This window comes from Spermophilus citellus (genome assembly GCF_964194105.1).
Source record: "Spermophilus citellus genome assembly, chromosome: 19".
Taxonomy (NCBI): domain Eukaryota; kingdom Metazoa; phylum Chordata; class Mammalia; order Rodentia; family Sciuridae; genus Spermophilus; species Spermophilus citellus.
Window position 1 is genome coordinate 19,509,190 of NC_138201.1, and position 21,432 is coordinate 19,530,621.

The window sequence follows — 21,432 nt, forward strand, 5'->3', positions numbered from 1 at the left end:
ACGGGAGGCCTGCCCCAACCTCCTGAGTCTCTGGGATTACAGCCGTATGCCATCGTGACCAGCTTCGCACCTCTCTGAGTACCTCTATCACTGGCCCTCCCTACTGCCACAGTGTGAACCCCTCCATTGTCACCAGCTACCCTCAAGGCCCTGCCTTTGTTTCCTGGCATCCGTTTGAGACCTGATCTAGGAAATCACCAGTGACTTTTTAAAAATAGGGATGCAGCCGGGCACAATGGCCCCCACCTGTCGTCCCAGTGACTTGGGAGGCTGAGGCAGGAGGATCACAAGTTGGAGGCCAGCCTCACCAACTCAGGGAGGCCCTGAGCAGCTCAGCGAGACCCTGTCTCTGCATAAAAACTTAAAAGGGCTGGGGACAGGGTCGGCGGTCCAGCACCCCTGGGTTCAGTCCCCCAATTAAAATTTTTTCAGCTAAACACAGTTGGGATATGAACATGTCTGTCCCCTGAGCCATCTTGGAGCCTGCAGCTCGGTGACATTAAGTGCATTGACACTGTCATACGGTCCCCGCCACCATCCATCTGCGGAGCTTTCCCATCTTCCCAACAGCAGCTGCGCCCTCCCCCAGCATCGTCCCCGCACCCTCCCCCAGTCCCACTCCCAGCCCCCTCTTCTGTCTCTGTGAGTGACTCCCACGGTCGGCGCCATGAACGTAAGTAGGCAGAGGCCTGCCGAGGACCTGCTGCCACCTGCCAAGACGGGAAGTGGGATCGCTGGTCAGAGTCTATGAAATGTGTCTTGAAGAGCCAGGCACCGGGGGCCCACACCTGTCATCCCAGCAACTGGGGAGGCTGAGGCAGGAGGATCGCAAGTTGGAGGCCAGCCTCAGCCACTTAGGCCCTGAGCCACACAGAGAGACCCTGGCTCAGAATTTTAAAATAAAAGGGTGGGAATGAGGCTCGGTGGCTAAGCACCCCTGGGTTCAGTCCCCAGTTCTTTAAAAAAAAGAAAAAAGTATCTCCTGAGTCTTAGGCGGGGCTGTGCCTGTCCCTTTCCTCAGTGGCTGCACGAGGTTCCAGTTTTCCCACATCCTTGCTGACTTGTTGGCTGGGTGGTCTCCTTCTATGTAGATAGTGGTCTTCTGATGGCACGTGGTGGCTTTGACGTGTCCTCCCTTGAACAGGCAGGTGGCGATGGTGAGGCCGACTCACAGGACAAGCTATTTTTGCCGTCGTTTGGTTGACCGTGTAACTGAGAGATGACGCGTCCATATGGCACCAACGACGTCTGTGCACGGTGCAGATGTGACCCCTCACTCCCTGTCCCCTGCCCGGAGGCCACAGCTGTGCCCTGTTTCTGGGGTCCCCTAGGAGTTCTGAGCACTGTCAGTTGAGCCTCATGGGGAGACAGAGGCCTGTGGTGATTCTGCATTCACCCCTGAGAAGCTCAGTCTGGGGACACGGGGTCAGTTGGGAACCCCGGGCGAACGGCAGGACTCTCCCTCAGGTGGGACTCCCTGACCTACTTCTTGGACCAGAGGCTGCTGCAGCCAGGGACGTCCAGGTGTCTCTGGGAATGAGAGTCCGTGGGTCAATGAGCGGAGGCTGGAGCCTCAACTGTTTGACATCTAGACCACTGAACGGGCCGTGGGGACAGAAGGCGTTTAGCCTGTGCAGGGTCTGGGTCGATCCCCAGCACCCCAGGTTTCGTTAAAAAGCAAAAAGTCAAAATGTTTTCATTTTAAGCCGGGCACCATGGCATGCAGTAGTCACAGATCCTCAGGAGGCTGAGGCAGGAGGATCGCCTGAGCCCAGAAGTTCAGGGCCAGCCTGGGGATCTTAGCAAGATCCTGTCTCGAAAAAATATAAATATAAATAAAAGTGAGCTCCAGCAGGGCACCCCTGTCATCCCAGCTACTCGGGAGGCTGAGGCAGGAGGATCGCAAGGTGGAGGCCAGCCTCAGCAACTTAGGGAGGCCCTGAGCCACTCAGCGAGATCCCGTCTCTAAATAAAATAGAAAAAGGGCTGGGGACGGGGCTCAGGGTTCAGTCGTCCCTGGGTTCGGTCCCTGGTGCTGCAAAAAACTAGAAATAAACCCCAAAGTGCATTTCGTGTGACTTGAATTGGCTCCTTCTCCAGGAAGGTGACTGCTCTCGCAGTCGAGGGAAGAGCCGACTTGGAGATGTCCGGAGCTCTGCCAAGAACTGTCACCAAGGACAGTGTCCCTCATGGGACCAGAGATGCCAGCAACCCTGGGGTCAGTCTGAGTTTGCAAGTGGCTGTCAAGTGACCAGGGGGACAGCTGGGCCTCCTGCTGGGCCTGGTGGGGAGGGCCTGCTGAGTAGCCTCATGCCTCAGGCAATGTGACGTCACCCTCAGGGGCTGCTGGGGGTGTTGAGTGTGGGGACAGCAAGGCCACAGTTCACCCAGAAGGCTCTGCGGGCCTTAGGGCACTGGTGCAGGGGCCTGGAGGCAGGTGTGGGTGGCGGTGCCCAGGAGCCCAGGTCTTGGGTGCGCCACTCCTGATCAAGGGACCTGGCCCACTAGGGGAGAAGCCCTGGGATGGGGTTCCAGAAGGTTCCAAGGGATAGGACTAGGAGCGCCTCATTGAATCCACATGATGGCGCCATGTATCCCCGCCCTGCAGGCCCGTCCCAGCCGCTCCGTGCCACCCAGGGCTGCTGCCAGGGCTGTGTCTAACCCTCCCCCAACCCTCCCCTAACCCTCCCCGTCCCCTCCCCCTGACCCACCCCCAACAGTCCCCTTCCCCTCCCCTCCTCCAACCCTCACCCAACCCTCCCCCTCACCTTACCTAACCCTCCCCTCCTCCTCCCTCACCCAAGCCTCCCCCTCCCCTCCCCAACCCTCCCTCTCCCCCAAACCCTCCCCCTTCCTTCACCCAACCCTCTCCCTCCCCTTCCCCAACCCTCCCTCTCCCCTCCCCCCAGCCCTCCCCCTCCTCTTCCCCTCCCCCTCCCCAACCCTCCCTCTCCCCTCCCCCCAGCCCTCCCCCTCCTCTTCCCCTCCCCCTCCCCAACCCTCCCTCTCCCCTCCCCCTGCCCTCCCCCTCCTCTTCCCCTCCCCTCCCCATCCCCCAACCCTCCCCCTCCTTCACCCAACCCTCATCCAACCCTCTCCTTCCCCCTCCCCCAGCCCTCCCCCTCCTCTTCCACTCCCTCTCCCCAACCCTCCCCTCCCCCTCCCCATCCCCCAACCCTCCCCATCCCCCTCTCCCAACCCTCCCCCTCCCCTTCCCCAACCCTCCCCCTCCCTTCACCCAACCCTCATCCAACCCTCTCCCTCCCCCTCCCCAACCCTCCCTCTCTCCTCCCCTCAGCTGTTCCCCTCCTCTTCCCCTCCCCCTCCCCCAACCCCCCAACACACTGCAGTGTGACAACTACCTGTTGACATTTGGTGAGGTATCCTAGGGCACCTGGAGATGACCTGAAGTCACAGGAGAATGTCTGTGTCCTGCGCACACTCGTTTTATGAGGACGTCCTTGGACCTTGGATTCCAGAGAACAGCTCTCCCTCTTTTTTCCTTTTGGCACCGGGAGTGACCCCTGAGCCCATCCCCAGCCCTTCCTATACTTTACTGAGAGACAGGGTCTCCTGAGCTGCCTAGGGCCTCACTCAGTTGCTGAGGCTGGCCTCCACTTTGCAATCCTCCTGCCTCAGCCTCCCGAGCCCTGGAGGACAGGTGCGCTCTCCCAGGGCAACTCTTCTCGATCCCTCTTCTCTACAGAATCTGAGAGGGACAGACGTTGGGATGACACTGTCCTGGCAGTGACACCCACCCCCTGTCTGACTTCCCGTCTCCTTTCCTCCTGCTGTCCCTGAGAACATGTTCCTTTGTGACTTCTGCAGAAGCAGGAACAGGGCTGTGGAATGTTCTGGAAGCAGAGCAGGCCAGGCCCATGCTGGCCCCGCAGGCCTGTGTGGCTCAGAAGCCTGCCCTCTGTCCCTGGCGGTCACTCCCACACCCCAACCCTTGCCAGCCTCCCTCTGTGTTGGGGACAACCAAAAGGCGGTTGCTGTTTTGTGTCCCAAGACACTTGCAGGCAGGGGACAGGCAGGGCGCACCTGGGATGTCCACAGGGACTTTCCTGGGACACTTCAAACTCTGGGGGAGCCTCAGTGGGCAGGACCTCCCGGAGCCTCCTCGGTGGGGACTTGAGCCTCCGATGGGGACCAGGAAGCGGGTTCTCCCAGCTTCCGGGGGCGATCGTGTTGACCACGGGTCCTGGCCTGAGTGTCCGGTGTGTGCGTCCATCACCCGACTGTGAGCACGGGGGCCTCGGGTGAGTGGAGGGCCTCAGAGCACGTCACCGTCCTGGTGGGGACCTTCCTGGGTGTTCCCCATGGTTGGGAGGAGTGGGTGCAGTTGGCCCCCATGTGGTTTTCCTCCTCTGCAGAGGGATGTAAAGGTCCCTCGAAGTGACATTGGGAACTTCTTTGTTAGTGCTGGGGCCGCGGACAGGGCCTCACAGGTCCTCAGCACACTGCTGCCCACTATTGTGTTCCCCACGGCTGCTCCCCCACGGGTGCTCCCCCATGGGTGCTCCCCCAGCTGATTCAGTTCTTAAAAGCTGGGAAGCAGGTGATGAGTCGCAAGGGCCGAGACCCTCTGTGACCATGAGCCACAGGACAACTGACAACCTCAGAATCTTCCAACCAAGGTTGACCGATGGTCACCAACTTCTGCTGACCCCCTGACAGGTCTGACCACTGAACACTCTTCCCAAGACCAGACCCCACCTCAGAAAGGCCACACAAGCCAATGTGGTGGTGCCCACCTGTCATCCCAGCAGCTCAGGAGGCTGAGGCAGGAGGATGGCAGGTTGGAGGCCAGCCTCAGCCACTTGGTGAGGCCCTGAACCACTCAGGCAGACTCCCGGGAGGTGGCTCAGTGGCCACGCACTCTGGGTGGTGGTCGGATTCAGAGTGTCCCCGTGGGCACCAAAGGCTGAAGCAGGTCTAGAAAGTCTGTGTCAGAGGCTGGGACTCGCCTGCCCTGCTGGGGACGCTGCCCCCCCACCCCCTGGCTGAGGAAGACTCTTGCTGCCGCCAGGAGCCACCAGCCTTCCCTGTGGCCTTCTGCCAGGGCCGCGGCCATCTGCTGGACATTGCTCAGCGTCCCGGTCCCAGGCAAGGGGCGCAGAGCCTGCTGCGGTGGCCTTTTGTGGCCCTGGCTAGCTTTTCCCTAGATCCTCCTCCTCCCCCGCTGTCCCTCCCTGGCCCGGGCCTGGGGTTGGGCTCCAGCTGCAGCAGGACAGTCTCCGGCCAGGGCCAGCCTCCTCCTGCTCAGAGGCTGAGTCCCCTGGCCCCAGGCAGTCTGTGCTCCGGAGTGTCTTCAAGAAAAATGTCATCATGTGCGCCTGGCTGGGGGGGAGCTGAAGCGGCTACTGCCCAGCCCCCAGTGACCCCGCAGCCCCCAGTGACCCCGTGGTGGAAGGAATGCTGGTCTCAGGGACTCTCCCACCCAGAGCCTCGCCCTGAGGTGCGGTGGGTGCGGAATGTTCCGTGGTGGGAGGCCGGGCCTGGGCTGACCGTGCACCCAAGGCCTGGGGCAGAGGGCAGGGGACAGAGCACCATGGGTCCCGGTCAGGCGCTGGGCAGGGCCAGCTGAAAGCGCTGGGGAGATCTGGGCCTCTCAGAACCTCAGTCTCTTCATCTGTAAAAGTGAGATAAGCAGCTGATGGGGGGGCGCAGGCCTGGCCACATGGAGACTCTGGTGCCGTTCTGAGGACCCAGGAAGGACACTCCAGAAGGGCCAGGTGGCCCCAGGGGTTTGACAGACGCCCCCTTTGCCTTGGAGCTGGGCAGGTGCCTCGTGTTCCTGCCGCACAGGGTGATGAGAGATGAGCAGAGTGGTCCCGGGCGCTGCGGGCGCGACCCTGCCCTGTGCTGTGTGGGACCTGCTCATCCCTGCTGGCCACCACTCAGACCTGGGCCTCGAGAGGACAGCAGGGCCCAGACCCAGGCCCCCAGGCCCCCCGGCCCCCCAGCAGGGCCCCATTTCCCTCCCACTAGCCCCAGGGAGGCCGGGAGCACCCTGGGTCCTGGTCACCCTCAGCTGGTGGACCTGGCGGCCAGGGCATCACAGGACCAGCGGGGGTGGTGCGAGAGACTGGGGTCCCGGGGGCACTTTCTGGAAGGTTCTGTTGCCGGGCTGGGCCTCCCCGACTGAGCCAGGGCTTTCTTACTGCAGCCAGTGCCTGGCCTGGCCCTGTGCCACCCTCAGCTGGGTGGGGCTCATTCCCTTTGCAGCCTTCACCCTGTCCGTTCCCTAGGAAGTCCCTCCCTGGTCCCCAAGCTCTGGGGACGGCTCACCCCCGCGGAGGGCCTCCCCTGACGGATTTCCTGGTGGCCCCACCGTCTGGCTATGAAGAGGCTTTATCTCTGTGTGGATTTACTTATTATTTTGGGTGCCAGGGGTTGACCCCAGGGGCGCTGACCCCTGAGCCCGTCCCCAGCCCTTGTTATATTTTATATAGAGACAGGGTCTCGCTGAGTTGCTGAGGCTGGCCTCCACCTTGCAATCCTCCTGCCTCAGCCTCCACAGTCCTTGGGATTGCAGGCGGGCACCACAGTGCCAGCTGTGTGTTTCCATACTGTTTAGACTGCACCCTGTGCCCACAGAGGTGGTGGCCATGTCTGTCTGCCCCCTTCCTTGTCACCCTGTGCTCTGAGCACACACCGAGATGCTCCAGGCAGTTTTCTGGGCCTCAGTTTCCACATCTGTAAATCAGGGACAAGCTCCCCTCGGATCACAGGTGGTCTTGAGCGGGAACTGCACTTCCAGTCACCCCCTGTCACCCACAGTGTTTGCTTGCTGTATTTTCAATTACCTGTGACCCTCCAGGGCACAAAACTATTAAGTGGACAGCCAGGCGCGGTGGCACTCACCTGTCATCCTAAGGGCTTGGGAGGCTGAGGCAGGAGGATCGCCAGTTGGAGGCCAGCCTCAGCCACTTAGCAAAGCCCTAAGAAATGTCAGTGAGGCCCTGTCTCTAAATAAACAATAAAAGGGCTGCGGACGGGGCTCAGGGGTTGGGGACCCCTAGTTCCCAAAGAGAAAGGGCTTGGCGTGGACTGGGTTCTGCGGTGCGCGGGTGGGTGGGCCCGAGACCCCACTTCCTGCAGATTTGTCCAGACAGACCTCCCAGGGTGCGGATGGGGACGAGGCCTGGAGGGAGCGATGCCCAGGTCCCGCCCAGGCTGCCCGGGTGGCTCTGGCCAGGGAGGCCCCCAGGCTGGCCCTCCCGGCAGCAGACTTGCAGACGCTGAGCGCTGGGCGGGGCGGGTGGAGGCCAAGCCTCGGACAGTGGCTCCCTGTGCCTGGGGGCCTCCATCCTGTCTGGGCTGTGGGCAGGGCTGTCTGGCCAGCGCCAGGATGGAAAGCCAGGGACAGGACAGGGGCCCTCTGTGGCCTTCTTCAGGAGGCCTCCCTTAGGGTGGCCCTCGGGGGTGTCACCACACGGTCCGTCCTCAGGAGGAGCCTGGGGTCCTCAGGGAGGCCGCGCAGCCCACGGAGCAGATGAGGAAACCCGGGCCCAGGCAGGGGACAGTGGGACCCGGTGGGTTTCCTGGCCCTGCCCCGGTGCCCTGATCGGGGTCCAGCAACCGGGCTGTCCCTGGGCCGCCGTGTGGCAGGGACAGGAGGCTCCCTAGGTCAGTCCAGGGTGGCAGAAGGCCAGGGTGGGCAGGCTCCTGTCCCTGGTGTCCCTGGGTGGCCAGGATCAGCCTTGCCTGGGCCTCCTCGTAGGGGACTGTCTGGGTGCCCATGGGCGGCACGGACACGGGTGACCAGACCTGGCCCTGGGCAGGCTCGGGGCAGAGGCCCCATGGAAACTTCTAGAACCCTGGGAATGGTCAAGCACTCAGAGCTGCTGTCCAGAGCGCCCCGGCCCAGCCTCCTCCCCAGCGAACCCAGGGCCCTAAGGTCGCCTCCCTGTGTCCCCGCTGTCCCAGGACCCGGGCCCAGAGGAGTGGCCGCCACACAGAGACCCCATTGAGCACACAGAGCTGCCCAGGGCTGTCCACAGGGCGGAGGGACAGCCACATCCTGCAGGCAGGGAGCAGGGACGGGGTGTGGGATGGTGTGACCACAGGTCCAGCCCCAGGTGACGTCAGCCTGCCGGGCCACACAGCCCCTCAGGTGACCCCGGAAGCCGCAAAGGGGCTTGACTCTTCTTGCCGGGCCGGCGGTCATTTGTCCAGCTGAGACCGTGACCCGTCGGCTTCAGTGTGTAACAGAAGGGAGGGACCCGGGTGACAGGGAGGGCCGTGGCCTCCCCAGCCCTGGACACTAGGGCACTAACACAGGCGTGTCCCTTGCCTCAGCTCCCTGGGGACCTGCCCCAGGTCCCCTGAGCAGCCTGGTGACCTCAGGGCTCCTGGGTGGCACCAGCCACCCCCAGGGCCTCTTTTTCCTGTTTGCTGTTTACTTCTGCCGAGGAGTGACCAAGGAGGGACCAGGGGGCGACCAGGGGGGGACTTCCTGAGCCAGGCCAGTGCTGGACACTGAGCCACCCCCAGCCCCCTCTGCCCGCCCTCCGTGCCCAGGTCCCTGCCGAGGCACAGACGTGGCCCGTCCACTCCAGACCCACAGCCCTGCAGGGACCCTTCTCCAGGTCACAGCATCCTGGGACAGTCCCCCCCACTGCAGTGCCTGTGTCCAGCATGGAGCACGCAGAGCTGCCCGGCTCAGAGGGCTGCGGGGCTTCGCCAGCGTCCTATGGGACTTCTGGGGACCGACACCTCTCCCACGGAGGGGACAGGGTGGGTGGCACGGGCAGGAAGGGTGGCCCGTCGCGTTCGACATTAAGGAGACGCCAGGGACGGCACCTAGTGAGCCCCACCACAGGCCCCGTCCCCAGCCCTGCAGATGATAGAAAATGACAGAGTCACCTCTGTCCCCAGCCTCAGTCTGTGGCCGTGCCATGGCTGCCCCTCCCCAGCCTCAGTGTCCCCTCGAAGGGCAGCGTTGGGCTGACCTTGCCAGGCTCTTGGTGGCCGGAGCCGTGGGCGGCCGTGGGGCCTCCCCTTGGCAGAGCCGCCGGGACGAGGACAGCACGCGGTTCCTGCAGGCGGTGGCCGGGGTCGCGGGGACCCTCCGGGGACCCTCCTCTGCTCCTTGCAGCCCTCATGGGACCCCGGGGGGCCCTCGAAGCGCCCGGGGTGGCCGTGGATGACCCTGTCACTCTGCCACCCAGGAGCCCCCTGGAGACCAGACGCAGGCTCCCACTGACCGCTGCAAGTTCTGTCCCCTGTCACTTCTCTCCCGTCTCCACGGGGACGGCCTGAGGACCCCGCTCCCCGTGTGCACCCAGGCCCGGGAGCCGTGGGGGAACCAGCACCCCTTGTGCCCTAAGGGCAAGCGGCTAGGACCAAAGCCAGGGTGGCCACATGTGGCCCCTCTTCCCCGAGCCAGGACGCCCCCAGGATGCGCTCCCAAGGACAGGGCTGGACCCTACACACACTCCTGTACTGTCACAGGCCACGCGGTCACACCCACTGTGGTGACAACCATCTTGTTTAAAGGACGCTGTCTGTCCTCTCCACTGCCCGGCGAGACAGGACTCTTCATGGGCTCAGATGTCACAGTGAGGAGCCGGGCACGGTGGCGCCCTCCTGCCATCCCAGTAGCTCGGAGGCTGAGGCAGGAGGATAGGAAGTTGGAGGCCAGCCTCTGCAGCTCAGCGAGACCCTGTCTCTAAATAGGATATAAAAAGGGCTGGGGACGGGGCTCAGGGCTCAGGGACCCGGGTTCTGTCCCTGGCACCAAAAAAGGAAGTCACAGCTGGAGAGTCCACCTGGGAACACTTGGGGACCCTAGTGTGAATGCTGCCCAGGCTCATCATCCCCTCCCTGTCCCCGCGTGCCGCCTCACACCCACAGGGCCCTGGAGCCGTCACATGGCCAGTTCCGCCTGACATGGGGTCTCACGCACCTGCGTGTGGCCATGTCCTTGACCACGCCGCCTGGCACCAGGGGGCCACACAGCCACGTGTGTCCCCACCAGGCTGGCTCCCGGTGCCCGCAGGTCCATGGGTGTCCAGTGCAGGGTGGGCCGGGTACCAGGGAGGAAGGGCCCAGGAGTCACTGGCCCCTGACTGGACAGGCAGGTGCCCTGCTGGGGGTCCTAGAAGGAGGGGTGGCCGGCTGTGCCCGAGGAGGCTACGTGACAGAGCTGCAGTCGGGGCCAGCAGGAGCCCTGGGCCAGCCCCACCCCCTCCGCTGTCCGGCCATTATGTCCCCCAGCACTCTCAGGTGTCCAGGGCGACCTGCGCCAACGCACCAAGAAATTATTTGGGGGTTTTTTTGGCACCAGGACTGAGCCCAGTTGTGTGACCACAGGTTTATTTAGAGACAGGGTCTCACTGAGTTGCTGAGGGTGTCTCTAAATGCTGAGGCTGGCCTCCAACCTCTGATCCTCCTGCCTCAGCCTCCTGAGCTGCTGGGGTGACAGGTGTGCGCCACAACACCTGGCAGAAATTGGTTTTCCGTGCAGCGCGTGGGCTGGTGGTGGGGGCGGGGAAGGGAGGGTTGGGAGGCTGGCGAGGGAGGCTGGCGAGGGAGGCCGCTCTGGCGAGACACCATTTAACCAGAGCCTGGAAGGAGAGGGGGGTGAGAGCATCCCGCCTGCCCGGTGGAAACAACCCGTGCACAGGCCCTGTGGCAGGTGCTGCGTGGATCCTGCCCTGTCCCTGTCACCTTGCAGAGATGCGGGCGTGCTTGGCCCGGGGTCCTGCCCTCAGACCCTGCGGGGGCTTTGCACGGAGATGAAACTGGCGCCATGTTCCCATTTCACGGGTGACGAAAACTGAGACTCCCCCCAGTAGAAGGAGCACTGGGCCAGCCCAGGGCCAGGACCAGGTCCCACCCCACCTCTGCGCTGCCAGGCCCTCCCTGCCCCCACAGCGCCCGCCTCTCAGCCTGGGAACCAGGGACAAAGGTCCCACCAGTCACAGCGCCTTTCAAAGGCTCAGCGGCTTCCTCTGCCTTAGGCGTGAGAGGCAAGCTAATGTCCTTGTCCCCGGGGAGGGGGAGGCCGGCCCAGCCTGCCACCTTGGCCAACAGGCCTGTCCCCTGAGCAGATGGCCCGGGGGTCGGGGGCGTCCTGCGCCCCGCCCCCTCCCTCACCCCTCCCCCTTGGTCTGAGCCCCCCCATGTGACAATCAGACCTTACTGCAGACACTGCCAGATGTCCCCCGTGGTGGGGCACTGAGACAAAAATCACCACTGACTGGGGACCAGGTCCTAGGAGCAGGGCGTTGGCAGATGACACATTGAGGGGAGGTCCCCCGGGGTCACCACGGGGCGTGGGATCAGGCCCCCGGGTCCCCACCCCAGCCCTGGAGGCCAGCGAGCCTGGCTCGGGACACTGAGGACCCAGTCTCCTTGGTGGCCTGAAACGGATGGCCTGTGACTTCATTCCCCCCGGCTGGCGGCCCCAGAGCTCCGCGTGCACACCCCGGGATGGGGTTCTCTGGGAGCCTCTGTTTCCTCATCTGTGGCCGAATGGAGGGGTCGGAGGCCTCCTGCGGGCCTGGAGGGCGACCATTGCTTTGTGGAGGGGTCAGTAGGCCTGAAGTGGCCAGAGGGGTGACTGTGGTGTGCTTGTGGCCGAAGTCCTTTATGCCTTCGCCTGGCCATGACCGAGTGGCCACGGAGCTGTGCGTTGGGGAGGCTGTCTGCCTAGAGCTGTCCCTGGGGTTGGGGACCAGCAGGGTCACTGCAGAGTGTCCCATGGAGGGTGTCAGACAGGCGAGGAGCCGGGGGCTGGGCTGCTGTAGTTGAGTGTCAGGCAGGGCCAGGCGGTCAGCAGAGGCCAGATCATGGTGGCCTGGGGGGGACACCCCGGGGGTAGTGTGGCCTTCATTCTTTATATTTGTTTGGTCCCTGGGATGGAGCCCAGGGCACTCGCCCCTGAGCCCGTCCCAGCCCTTTCTATTTTTCATTTAGAGACAGGGCCTCACTCTTGCTGAGGCTGGCCTCCAACTTGGGATCCTCCTGCCTCAGCCTCCCCAACTACTTGTGTGACAGTTGTGTGCCACCTGGCTTGGCTTTATTCTTAGAGCAGCAGGAAGTGCCCGCGTTCCCCTGTGGCTGGGTGTGGGGCACGGAGCAGCCCTGAGGGCAGGGGAGGGAGGGTGGCTGGACCTGGGTTGTGCCCAGATTGAAGCCACCTGGAGCTCCCCTGTGTGACACTGGCCCCGGCTGGCCCTGGCCCCTCCACCCGGACACTTCCCTCCCCCACTCCCCCGCCACGGGGTCCCCTTCCCAGCAGCCAATCAGCAGCTGTCATCGGGTTCCATTTTAGATTTTATCAATGTGTCCCCGTTGCCTGGCAACCGCGGTGGCCGGGCCTTTCTTCCTGTGTCCCAGGGAGCTGCCCCCACAGCACCATGTGGCTGCACGGTAAGTGTCCCCTGGCGCAGGCCAGGCTGGGATTCCGCCGAATGTAACTCAGCTGCCAAAAGAGGCTGGGCTCTGTGTGTCTCCGCTGTTCCCCGGGGACGTCCCTGTCCTCGGCCACCGGACAGGCAGGAGGTGGAAGCGTCCCGGCCCAGGTGCCTGCTGGGCCCTGGGACCTGGCTGGGGACACAGGCTCATCGACCCCCAGGTGCCCAGGATGAGGGGCCGGGGACCCCGCTGCTCCACCTAGCCAGAGCCTGTCCCCAGGTCCCCAGGGGGGCCCCAGAAGCACCCGCCACCAGGGACAGCGTGACCAGCCTGGCTTTGTGTGGCTCTTTGTATTGGAGGCGGGGACTGCGGGGCGGGCGGCCGTGAGCGGGCCCGGGTGGCCAGTGCAGCGTCCACAGCCGCGCGGACACCAGGAGGGAGCATGGTCAAGTTCAAGGCCGTCTGCCTGGAGTACTGGCAGCTGCTCTGCCTGCAGCCCCTGCCCGGCTACCAGAGGTGAGTGGACCCGGGGACTGTGGCCCTGGGACAGGGGGCCAGCACAGTCTGCCCCGCCACAGGACGCCCTCTGTCCTTTCCTGACGCTGGGGGTCTCTGCTCGTGGCCGGGGCGACCCACAGGAGGGCAGCCGTGCAGATGATGCGGTCCCCAGCCTGGTTCTGCCGTGGCCCTGTCCCTCCATCTCGGGGACTACCATGTCCCCAGCCCCGGGCCCGGGAAGGCCGACTCGGGGTTGGAAGACCAGAGTTCCGTTTCCATCCCTTGCTGTGTGACCTCGGGCAGGTCGGCTTCCCTCTCTGAGCCTCATCTGTAGGGATTTGGACCCGATGACGTCTGGTGGGACTTGGGGTTGTTCCCTGAAGTGTCAGGGTGCGGGGGCCACAAGCCCTCGGGGCTGTGTGTGTGTGTGTGTGTGTCCGTGTGCCACCGTGGCCAAGAAAAGCCCTCGCCTAGGACAGTTGGGACAGCACCTCCAGCCACCGCCATGTGGCCTCCGAGGGCACTGACTAGGGGGTGTGCGGAGGGGCGCCTGCCACCTCTCCTGGGGACCTTGCTTTCCGGATTTCCTTCTCGGTGGGGCCCGCAGCCGTTCACCTGTGGTCGCTCTGGGCAAGCGCAGGGCTCCTCTTGTCCCTTCTCGGGGGCTCCCTCCAGGAGGAGACACCGAGGGTCCCCCAGGAGCCATAGAAAGGAAGTCCCCGTTTTGGGGTGGGAGCCAGTGGGTGGCCTCGCTGCATGTGACCAGTGCCAGCCACTCCCAGCGGGAGGGGCCGTGGATCTGAATCCAGGCCTCTGCTGCCCCGAGGGGCCTCTCCCAGTGCGCACGTGCCAAGGTCCTGGGGCAAGCAGGCCCCAGGGCTCCGCCCGACAGGCAGAGTCAGGTCGAAGCCTGGACGGAGGGGTCAGCTGGGTGCAGGGGCGTCATGCGGGCATGACAGCTGTGCTGGCCGTGAGGGGGATGGAGGACCGTGCTGGGCCGAGGTGGGAAGAGGGGATTCCGGGCAGAGAGGAGGGGAGCCCAGGAAAGGAAGCAGGTATCTTCAGAGGTGGCCAGATCCACAGGACTGGGAGGGGCCGCTGGCCAGGGTCGGGCTTCGTCCTGTGATCTCTGGGATACCCACGAGGGTCTTAGTGGACCACAAGCTGAGTGGCATCTGGGAGTCCCATGATCCAAGAGTGAGGCCTGGCTCAGCCTCCAGGCAAACAGAGCCGCCTCCTCTCCCCACCCCTGGGCTGCAGAAGTCAGGGTGGCCAGTGGCCGAGGGAGGCCGTCCGGGGAGGCCAGGGCACCTGGGTGGAGGGGTGGGGTTTTCCGGCCGAGGGGCACTACAGGTGGAAATGGTTCTCGAACAAAGTCCTGAAAGGAGATAGAGCCTGGCGTGGGTTACAGGTGGCCAAAGGTGAGGCGGGAGTGTCTGGGCCGTGCTTGGGGTTGAGGCCGAGAAGGAAGGCCGGCCCTGAGCCTCCGCTACATGGACGACGGTCCTGAGCAGCGCATGATGCACAGCTGTCACCCCAGCGGCTTGGAGGCTGAGGCAGGAGGATGGCAAGGTGGAGGCCAGCCTCAGCAATCAGTGAGGCCCTGTCTCTGAATAACACATAAATAGGGCTGGGGACATGGCTCAGGGGGAAGCACCCGGGTTCAGTCCCTGGTGCCAAAAAAGAAAAAAAAATGACTGTTCCGGACGCTGACCCTGAGAGCAGGGGACACAAGTGTCCCATCATCCAGATGAAGATCTGAGGCACAGGGAAGCAGCTGGCCCAGGTCCCACAGCCAAGCTCTGGGGCCACCGGGAGCCAGCAGCGGTGGCCCCAGAGCTCTGTCATGGGACACGCTCAGACTGTGGTTGTCCCCAGTGTGGGGCGGAACGCAGGCTGGGTGGTCAGACCTCCCCGGCAGGGAGCTTAGGAAGTCACTGTCCCTCTGAGCCTGTGTCACCTGGGGCGGGGGTACTCACCTCCCTCGCGGGGCTCTGGGCACGAGCAGGCAGAGGCCACCCCGAGTCCCACACTTAGCAGTGCCTTGGCAGGTGGCGGCCCCAGGGTCCTGACAGAAAGCACGTGGCCCTCCGTCACTGTCACATTCTGCTGCTTGGCCCAGACCTTCCAGCACCAAGGGGCGACTGCGGGCGTGGGGACTGTCCCCTCACAGGGCGCGTCCCCCTTGAAGGCTAGTCATCCCCGTTGGTGGCCTTCAGTTGATCCAGGACAGTCCTGGAGTGTCACCCCAGGGGTCTCTGGGCCGCTTCTGCCACCAGAGAGAAACGCAAGCCTTCTCGCGCCCCTGCCTTCTGCCCCGCGGACTGGACAGAGGGCCACCCTGGATCCTTAGTCCCTTGTGTCCCCAGGAGTCTTCACCCAGGTCCCCCAGCCCCGAGGGTCCCCCGGGGGGTTCCCTGAAGGAGACGGACAGGCGCGAGGAACATGTGCAGGCCAGCAATCAGCGGTTCCCAAGTGCCAGGCGTCCCCAGGAGCTGGGACCCGCCCTGGTTCCCTGTGTCCCATGTCCCTGGCCAAAGCTGAACAGGCAGGTTTTATCTGGTGTCTGTCCTCCTGGGCCTCCCTTGTGACCTGCCTAGTGGGAAACACGGTGTCATGTTTTACGGACCCTTAGGCGCGATGTGGCACTCTGCGACCTTTAGAGACCCTCGACTGTGGCTGGTCCACGTGATGTGACGTGGCAGTGAACCTCGGTGTTTCCATATGACCTTACACTCACCCTGCCCCACTTTAAGTCACCATCTGCACACCAGGGAGAACGTTCCGCCTGCGGTGTTTGGGGACTGGCTCATTTCACGTAGCATGACCGTCCCCAGCTCCGTCTATTTATCAGCAAATGCTGTGGTTTCATTCTTTAGGGCCGAGTAATATTCCACCGAGTGTGGGCCAGGTTTTCTGTATGTCTTCACCATGCGGCTTCACTTGTGCTCTGCCGCCCTCTCTCTGGGGAGTCCCAGGGCCCTCCTGTGGCCGTGGAGAAGGGACCTGGGAGTGCCAGGCCCTGGCAGAGCTTGTAAGATGGCCCATGAGGCTGAGACTCTGCATGGTGACCAGGGCAGATCCCTTCTCCGCTCTGACTCGCCGGATCTGGAGCCGAAGTGGGGTCCAGGTCACCCTGAGTGGGTGCCTGGGTGCCTGGGATACAGCTGGCACTCAATAAGTGCTGGGTGTTCTTAGGAATGCAGTAAGTTCAAACCAGGGGCGGCGCTGACTCCGAAGAAGAGCATCCATCTCACATCGGATGGGGTCACCCTCCGTGACTGAGGACTTAAGGCGACCCCGGGTTCCACCCCTGGTGCCCAAAATAAATGGGGGGATGGGGGGGCTATGCAGCTGTGCTGGCCACTCTGGCTCCACAGGCAGCTGGAGAGGGGGACAAGGGGCCACTGGACAGAGGCCCTCAGCGGCCAACCAGCCTCGGCTCCCCTCCAGCTGTGGAGCCTCAGGACAGGGTTGGCTGGTGGCGGTCAGGGCAGGGCCTGGCCCTCCGTGGGAGGAGGAGGAGGAAGTGGGAGGAGTCCCCAGGGACCCCTGGCTTCCACCAGGGACAGACACAGGCAGGCCTCCCATTTCCTGGTCCCCAGGGCTGTGCTCTGGATGGGCCATCCCTGGGGGCACGGAGCAGGGAGCCTGTGTCGTGGACAGGGCGGGACAGAATGGCCTGTCCTCTCTGGGACCATGTCCTTCTATTTCAGGCACTTTGGCCCCGGATGGGCTGGGAGGGAGGTAGACCAGGGGGTCAGAGTGACCATGGTGTCAGGGACCTGGAGGACCAGTCTGCAGCCCAAACAGGTCAGGACAAAGAACCAAGTGCCCAGGCTGGGCACGGTGGCCCTCGCCTGTCCTTCTAGCGGCTCTGGAGGCCGAGGCAGGAGGATCGCGGTTCAAAGCCAGCCTCCGCAACAGTGAGGCCCTGAGCAGCTCAGCGAGACCCTGTCTCTAAATAGAAAATCAAGGGGGCTGGGGACAGGGCTCGGGGGCCAAGGGCCCTGGGTTCATGCCCGAAAGTCCAACCCACCCCAGTTCAGGGACAGGCACTGAAGTCCTGGGGTCAGAGTGGCCTGGCCACCATCTGCAGCTCCTTACCCAGCCCCCTGTGGGCACGCAAAGGCAACCCAAGGCCGACTGGGCCCCAGGCCAGGCCAGCCTCGTCACGGTCCCCCCCCCAGCCCTCCGGTGGCCCAGGGGTGGGGACAGGCAGTGGCCCGTTCCTGAGCCTTGGTTCGGGAGAACCCGGCCGGGGGGGGGGGGCAAGGGGGGGGACATTCCTGGATTCTCTGTGACGAACACTGTTGCCATGGGTCATTGCTGGGGGTGACAGGGTGCTGTCCAGGTCAGCCCTGGTGTGTCACCCATCTGCTGGACGGGTCAGCCAGCCTGGGGACGGTCATGCCAACCTGGGGACTCCAAATGCCCAGTTGATTGGGGGGCTGGGCCTGAGGGCTCAGGAGCGGGGTCCCCTCCCCTGCTGGGCTTGCTGGGACTCCAGTCCCCCGGGGTTCCCTGACTTGAGCCCTGACCCCTTGTCCCTCAGGAGGGGACCTCATGTGGACATCAGGTCCCAGGTAGATGAGACGGTGGGTGGGTGCCGCTCCCTCTGGCTGGGGACCCTACAGGACAAGGACTTGGGGCGCAGCACACAGAGGGCGCCCTATATGTAAAGACCCATCTCCTGTGTCCACTGCACTGAGCCGAGAGGCCGGGGCATTCTGGGTGTCTGTGGGGTCACCTGGGTGGACGAACTTGCTCTTGTTTGGTGATCATTCTGCAGCTGTGGGTCAATGTCACACCTTTGTGCTATCTATCCACCTTTATGCGGTGCTGGGGACAGGAACGGGAAAAAGACCAGGTGACCCTGAGTCTAGAGGGCAGAACCTGTGTCCCCCCAGGATCTCCCACAGGGACCTCCCTGGGACCTAACAGTCTCCTGCCCACTGAGAGCCTCAGTCTCTTCTTCTGAACCCGGCCATGAAGCTCTCGGGTTGTGTGACGCGGAGAGTCCCCACCGGCCACAGGAGCTGAATCCTCCACAGCGTCCACTTCTGCCACAGAACAGAGGCAGGGCGAACCCAGAGCTCAGCGGGGATGGCCCTGTCCCATACCCCAAGGGTGGTTCTGATCCCTTTGTGTCCCAGGAGCCCCAGACGCTTACCTGGGCCAGCTGCGGTGTGCGTCCCCCTGTCCCCGCTTCCTGGCCGCGGGCAGCCCAGCGTCCTGGTAGGAAACAGCAGCTGGAGACGTGGAAGAGCAGGGCCTTGTCTTCAGGGTGACCTGGGGGGGGCGGCTTCTGCGGCCGAGGCGGGTCCCAGCCGGTGGCCCTCGCTGTCTGCGGAGGCCTGTGACGTTTTTTTCTGGTGGAAATTTGAAACTACTTGGAAGGGACCATCTGGGGCAGGGGAGCCCTCGGAGCCGTGGGGACTCAGGGGCCTGGCCGCCTGCCTTGGCCACGGCGCTGGGTATGGTGTCCCCACTCCGTGGGCTTTCCTTTGTCACCAGGGATGGAACCCAGGGGGCTTCACCCCAGCCCCGACCCCAGCCCTTTTCTTTTAAGTTTAGAGCCAGGGTCTCCCTGAGCTGCTCAGGGCCTCGCTAAGTGGCTGAAGCTGGCCTCCACCTTGCGATCCTCCTGCCTCAGCCTCCCGAGCCCCTGGGATGATGGTGCGCCACCGTGTCTGGCAGGATTCTTACTCCTATTTTGCAGAGGGACAAACCGAGGCCCAGAAAGTGGGGTGACTCAAATGGGGACGGGGAGTCGGTGACGAGTAAGGAGTCTGTCGCGTTCACGAGGACGGGCCACATCGGTAGTGAAGGCTGGTGGGGTGTGGGAGCGAAGTTGGCCTTCAGGGGTCCTGAGAGCACCTGGACCCTCGGTCTCCTCCTCTGTCACACGGGACCCCGAGGTCCTGTCCAGGGCCATGGTTGTTCTTGGTGTCCTCTGGGTCCACTGGCTGTCCCCAGGGTGCTCCTAGCCCTTGGCCACCCAAGCTAAGGAAGTGGACGGTGAGGACCCAGCACGCCCTGTGGTCCGTCTCTCCGTCTGGGAAGGGGACACAGGCGTGGCAGGGGACTGGGGGACGGGGACCCACAGGCCTCTGGTTGCAGAGGCTGCGTTTCCAGCCTGACCTGCAAGTGGCCCCTCTCCCTGCCCAGGGCCACTCCTCGCTCCCACCAGCAGCTGCCCGCGCAGCCGGCGTCTGTCACCAGTAGGCGCGGAGGGCTCAGGTGACCAGCGCTGGCCGCTGGGTGCTGAGTGCAGGTCCCCAGAGCTGTGGGGCCCGGGAGGCAGGACGAGGGCTGTGCAGAGGGCAGTGGGCAGTCCCTCCCTGGGTGGGGACCGGGGACCAGGGGACAGGCCACGACCCACGGGGACAGGAAGGGAGGGGACCAGGCTCCGGCTGTCATGGGCATCACAGGGCCTGTGGGGACAGGCGACTGTCCCAGAGCAGAAGGCAGTGGGTGGCGCTATGGGTCATGGTCAGGTGAGGGGTGAACACACGGGGGACGGGGGCTGGATGGGTGGACGGATAGACAGACAGATGGACGGATGGGCAGATGGACGGGTGGAGAGATGGATGAGTGGATGGACGGATGGATGCGGAATGACGGACAGATGCGCGGATGGATGGATGGACAGTTGGGTGGATGGACATGTGGACGGATAGAAGGACAGTTGGGTAGAGGGCTGGAGGAATGGACAGAAGGGACGGAAGGACGGCTGAGGAGATGGATGGATGACTGGGCCCTGTGGAGGGACCCCTGTGTGGCTGCGGGTGGCGGATCCGGGCAGGGGCCAGGCTCAGGGACAGTGGGCATGCCGTACCGTCGCGTCCACCCACAGGAGACACCGTGGGAACTTGTTTTCGAGGACATTTCAGACAAGGCCCTGGGTGGAGAGGCCACCAGGAGCCTCAGCAGAAGGAGAGTGGAACGTGAGGGGACTTCTCTCTGGGCCCCAGTGGCCCACGTGGCCTTGACGGTGGCCAGCCTCTGTCACCAGCCTGTTCAGGCTCAGGCCAGGCAGCTCCTGCCTCCTGTGGCCGTGGCTCTGGTGCCTGGTGAAGTCCCTCAGTGACAAGGAGGGAGGACCGGGGTCCCCAGCCCCTGAGGACAGGGCCCTTCTAGAACCTTCTCTGGCTCTCAGGGAAGCTCCCTCCCTGGCCCAGGGACAGAGCGGCCCGCAGCTGCTGGTCCCCACGTGGGACAGAGGCTGGGCCTGAGGATGTTCCCATCCTGGGCAAGGGGCAGGGGACCTGGGCCAGCAAGGCCTGACCGTGCTGGGGGCAGCTGGCCGCTCTGTCCTGTTTCCTGGGTCAGGCGGCCCCGGGTCCTGGTCGGGTCAGCTGTGGGTGTGCGAGGCCACCTGCCCTCCTGGGACCCTGCTGGGGGCTGTGGGTGGGAGGCGGGGCCGTGTGATCTGGGCCTCGGCAGCCGTGAGTCACCGTCCCCAGGGGCTGAGCCTGGGAAGCCCCGCTTCCTGCCCTGAGCGGGGCGCAGCTGTCTGGGTGGCGGCTGGGGACAGCAGCTGGGCCCCTCTGGAAGGGCCCCGACCCTCACTGACCCCGGACCCAGGCCCAGTCTGGGGAGGTGGCACAGGTGCTGTCCCTGGCTGTCCCTCAGAGCCACTGCTGGTTCCCATGTACCCCTGTCACTTTGTGGGCATTGGTGTCCCCACGTGTGAGATGGAGCTGATAAAACCCCAGTCCTGTCCCCACCTGTCCCCAGGGCTCCCCGAAGTCCTAGTGGCCGGCGAGGAAGCTGGGGTGGGAGAGGGACCTGCCACCACCAGAGTCACAGAGTGACAAGGGGACACTCAGAGCGGCTGGCCCCCGGGGGTGGCCCTGATTCTCTGTCCCTCCCGTCTCATGGCCCTGGAGCCGCCCGTCAGAGCCACGGTCACCACCCGGCCCGGCCAGCTCCTGGGGCAGTCACGGGGCGGGTGTTGGGTTCGGGCCTCTGGGGACAGGGGAGGATGTGGCCCGCCCCTCGCGGCTCCCTGCAGTCCCACACCGGCCGCTGCCGTCACGTCACCGTGGACGCCCCTCCGTCCCGCCCTCCTGGTGACTCACGGCTGCCTGGCCCCCGGCCACCCTGGGTCTTGGCAGGAGGCGGCCGTGGGGCTGAGCAGAAGCCACGGGTCTGGTGTGAGGGACGCTCAGCCGGGAGGGACTGGAGCAGCCGGACGGGACCAGGCACAGAGGCCAGCCTGGGGACAGCACCGCCGCTGGGTGGACCTGCCCTGGCCCGTGAGAGCCAGGACCCTCCCGGCTCTGGGGCCTTTGTTTCTTCTTGTGACCATGAAGAAGGAAGTGACCTGACTCAAGAAGAGAGCCAGCCCCTGGCCCCGAGGGCAGCCGGGCTTGCGGGACGGGGGCTGCCATCCCCCGGGCCACCGATGTCCCCGCCAAGCTAGGCATGAAGGGTGGTGGCAGTGCCGTGTGGAACCTCATGTGGAAGTTCTGCATCTCCGTGAGGACCCTCAGGTACCAGGGGACATGTGTGGAGTTGGCCCTGCCATCCTGGGTTGTGTGGCTGCTGGAGTTC

At 64.3% G+C, this 21,432-nt stretch overlaps 1 protein-coding gene across 4 annotated transcripts in view; it reads left to right on the plus strand.

The window, feature by feature from the left end:
- Positions 1 to 21,432, plus strand: part of IQSEC1 (IQ motif and Sec7 domain ArfGEF 1) — a 193,133-nt gene that overhangs the window by 97,837 nt on the left and 73,864 nt on the right. The window contains exon 1 of one of the 4 annotated variants that reach the window (XM_081276258.1): positions 12,747 to 12,888. The exons of 2 other annotated variants lie outside the window; for them this stretch is intronic. In XM_081276258.1, the coding sequence (XP_081132384.1) occupies positions 12,815 to 12,888 (74 nt within the window). In that variant the 5' untranslated portion in view covers positions 12,747 to 12,814. Of the gene's footprint in view, positions 1 to 12,746; positions 12,889 to 21,032; positions 21,372 to 21,432 lie in introns of those variants that run through there. One more of the 4 variants, XM_081276259.1, reaches the window with a different exon arrangement.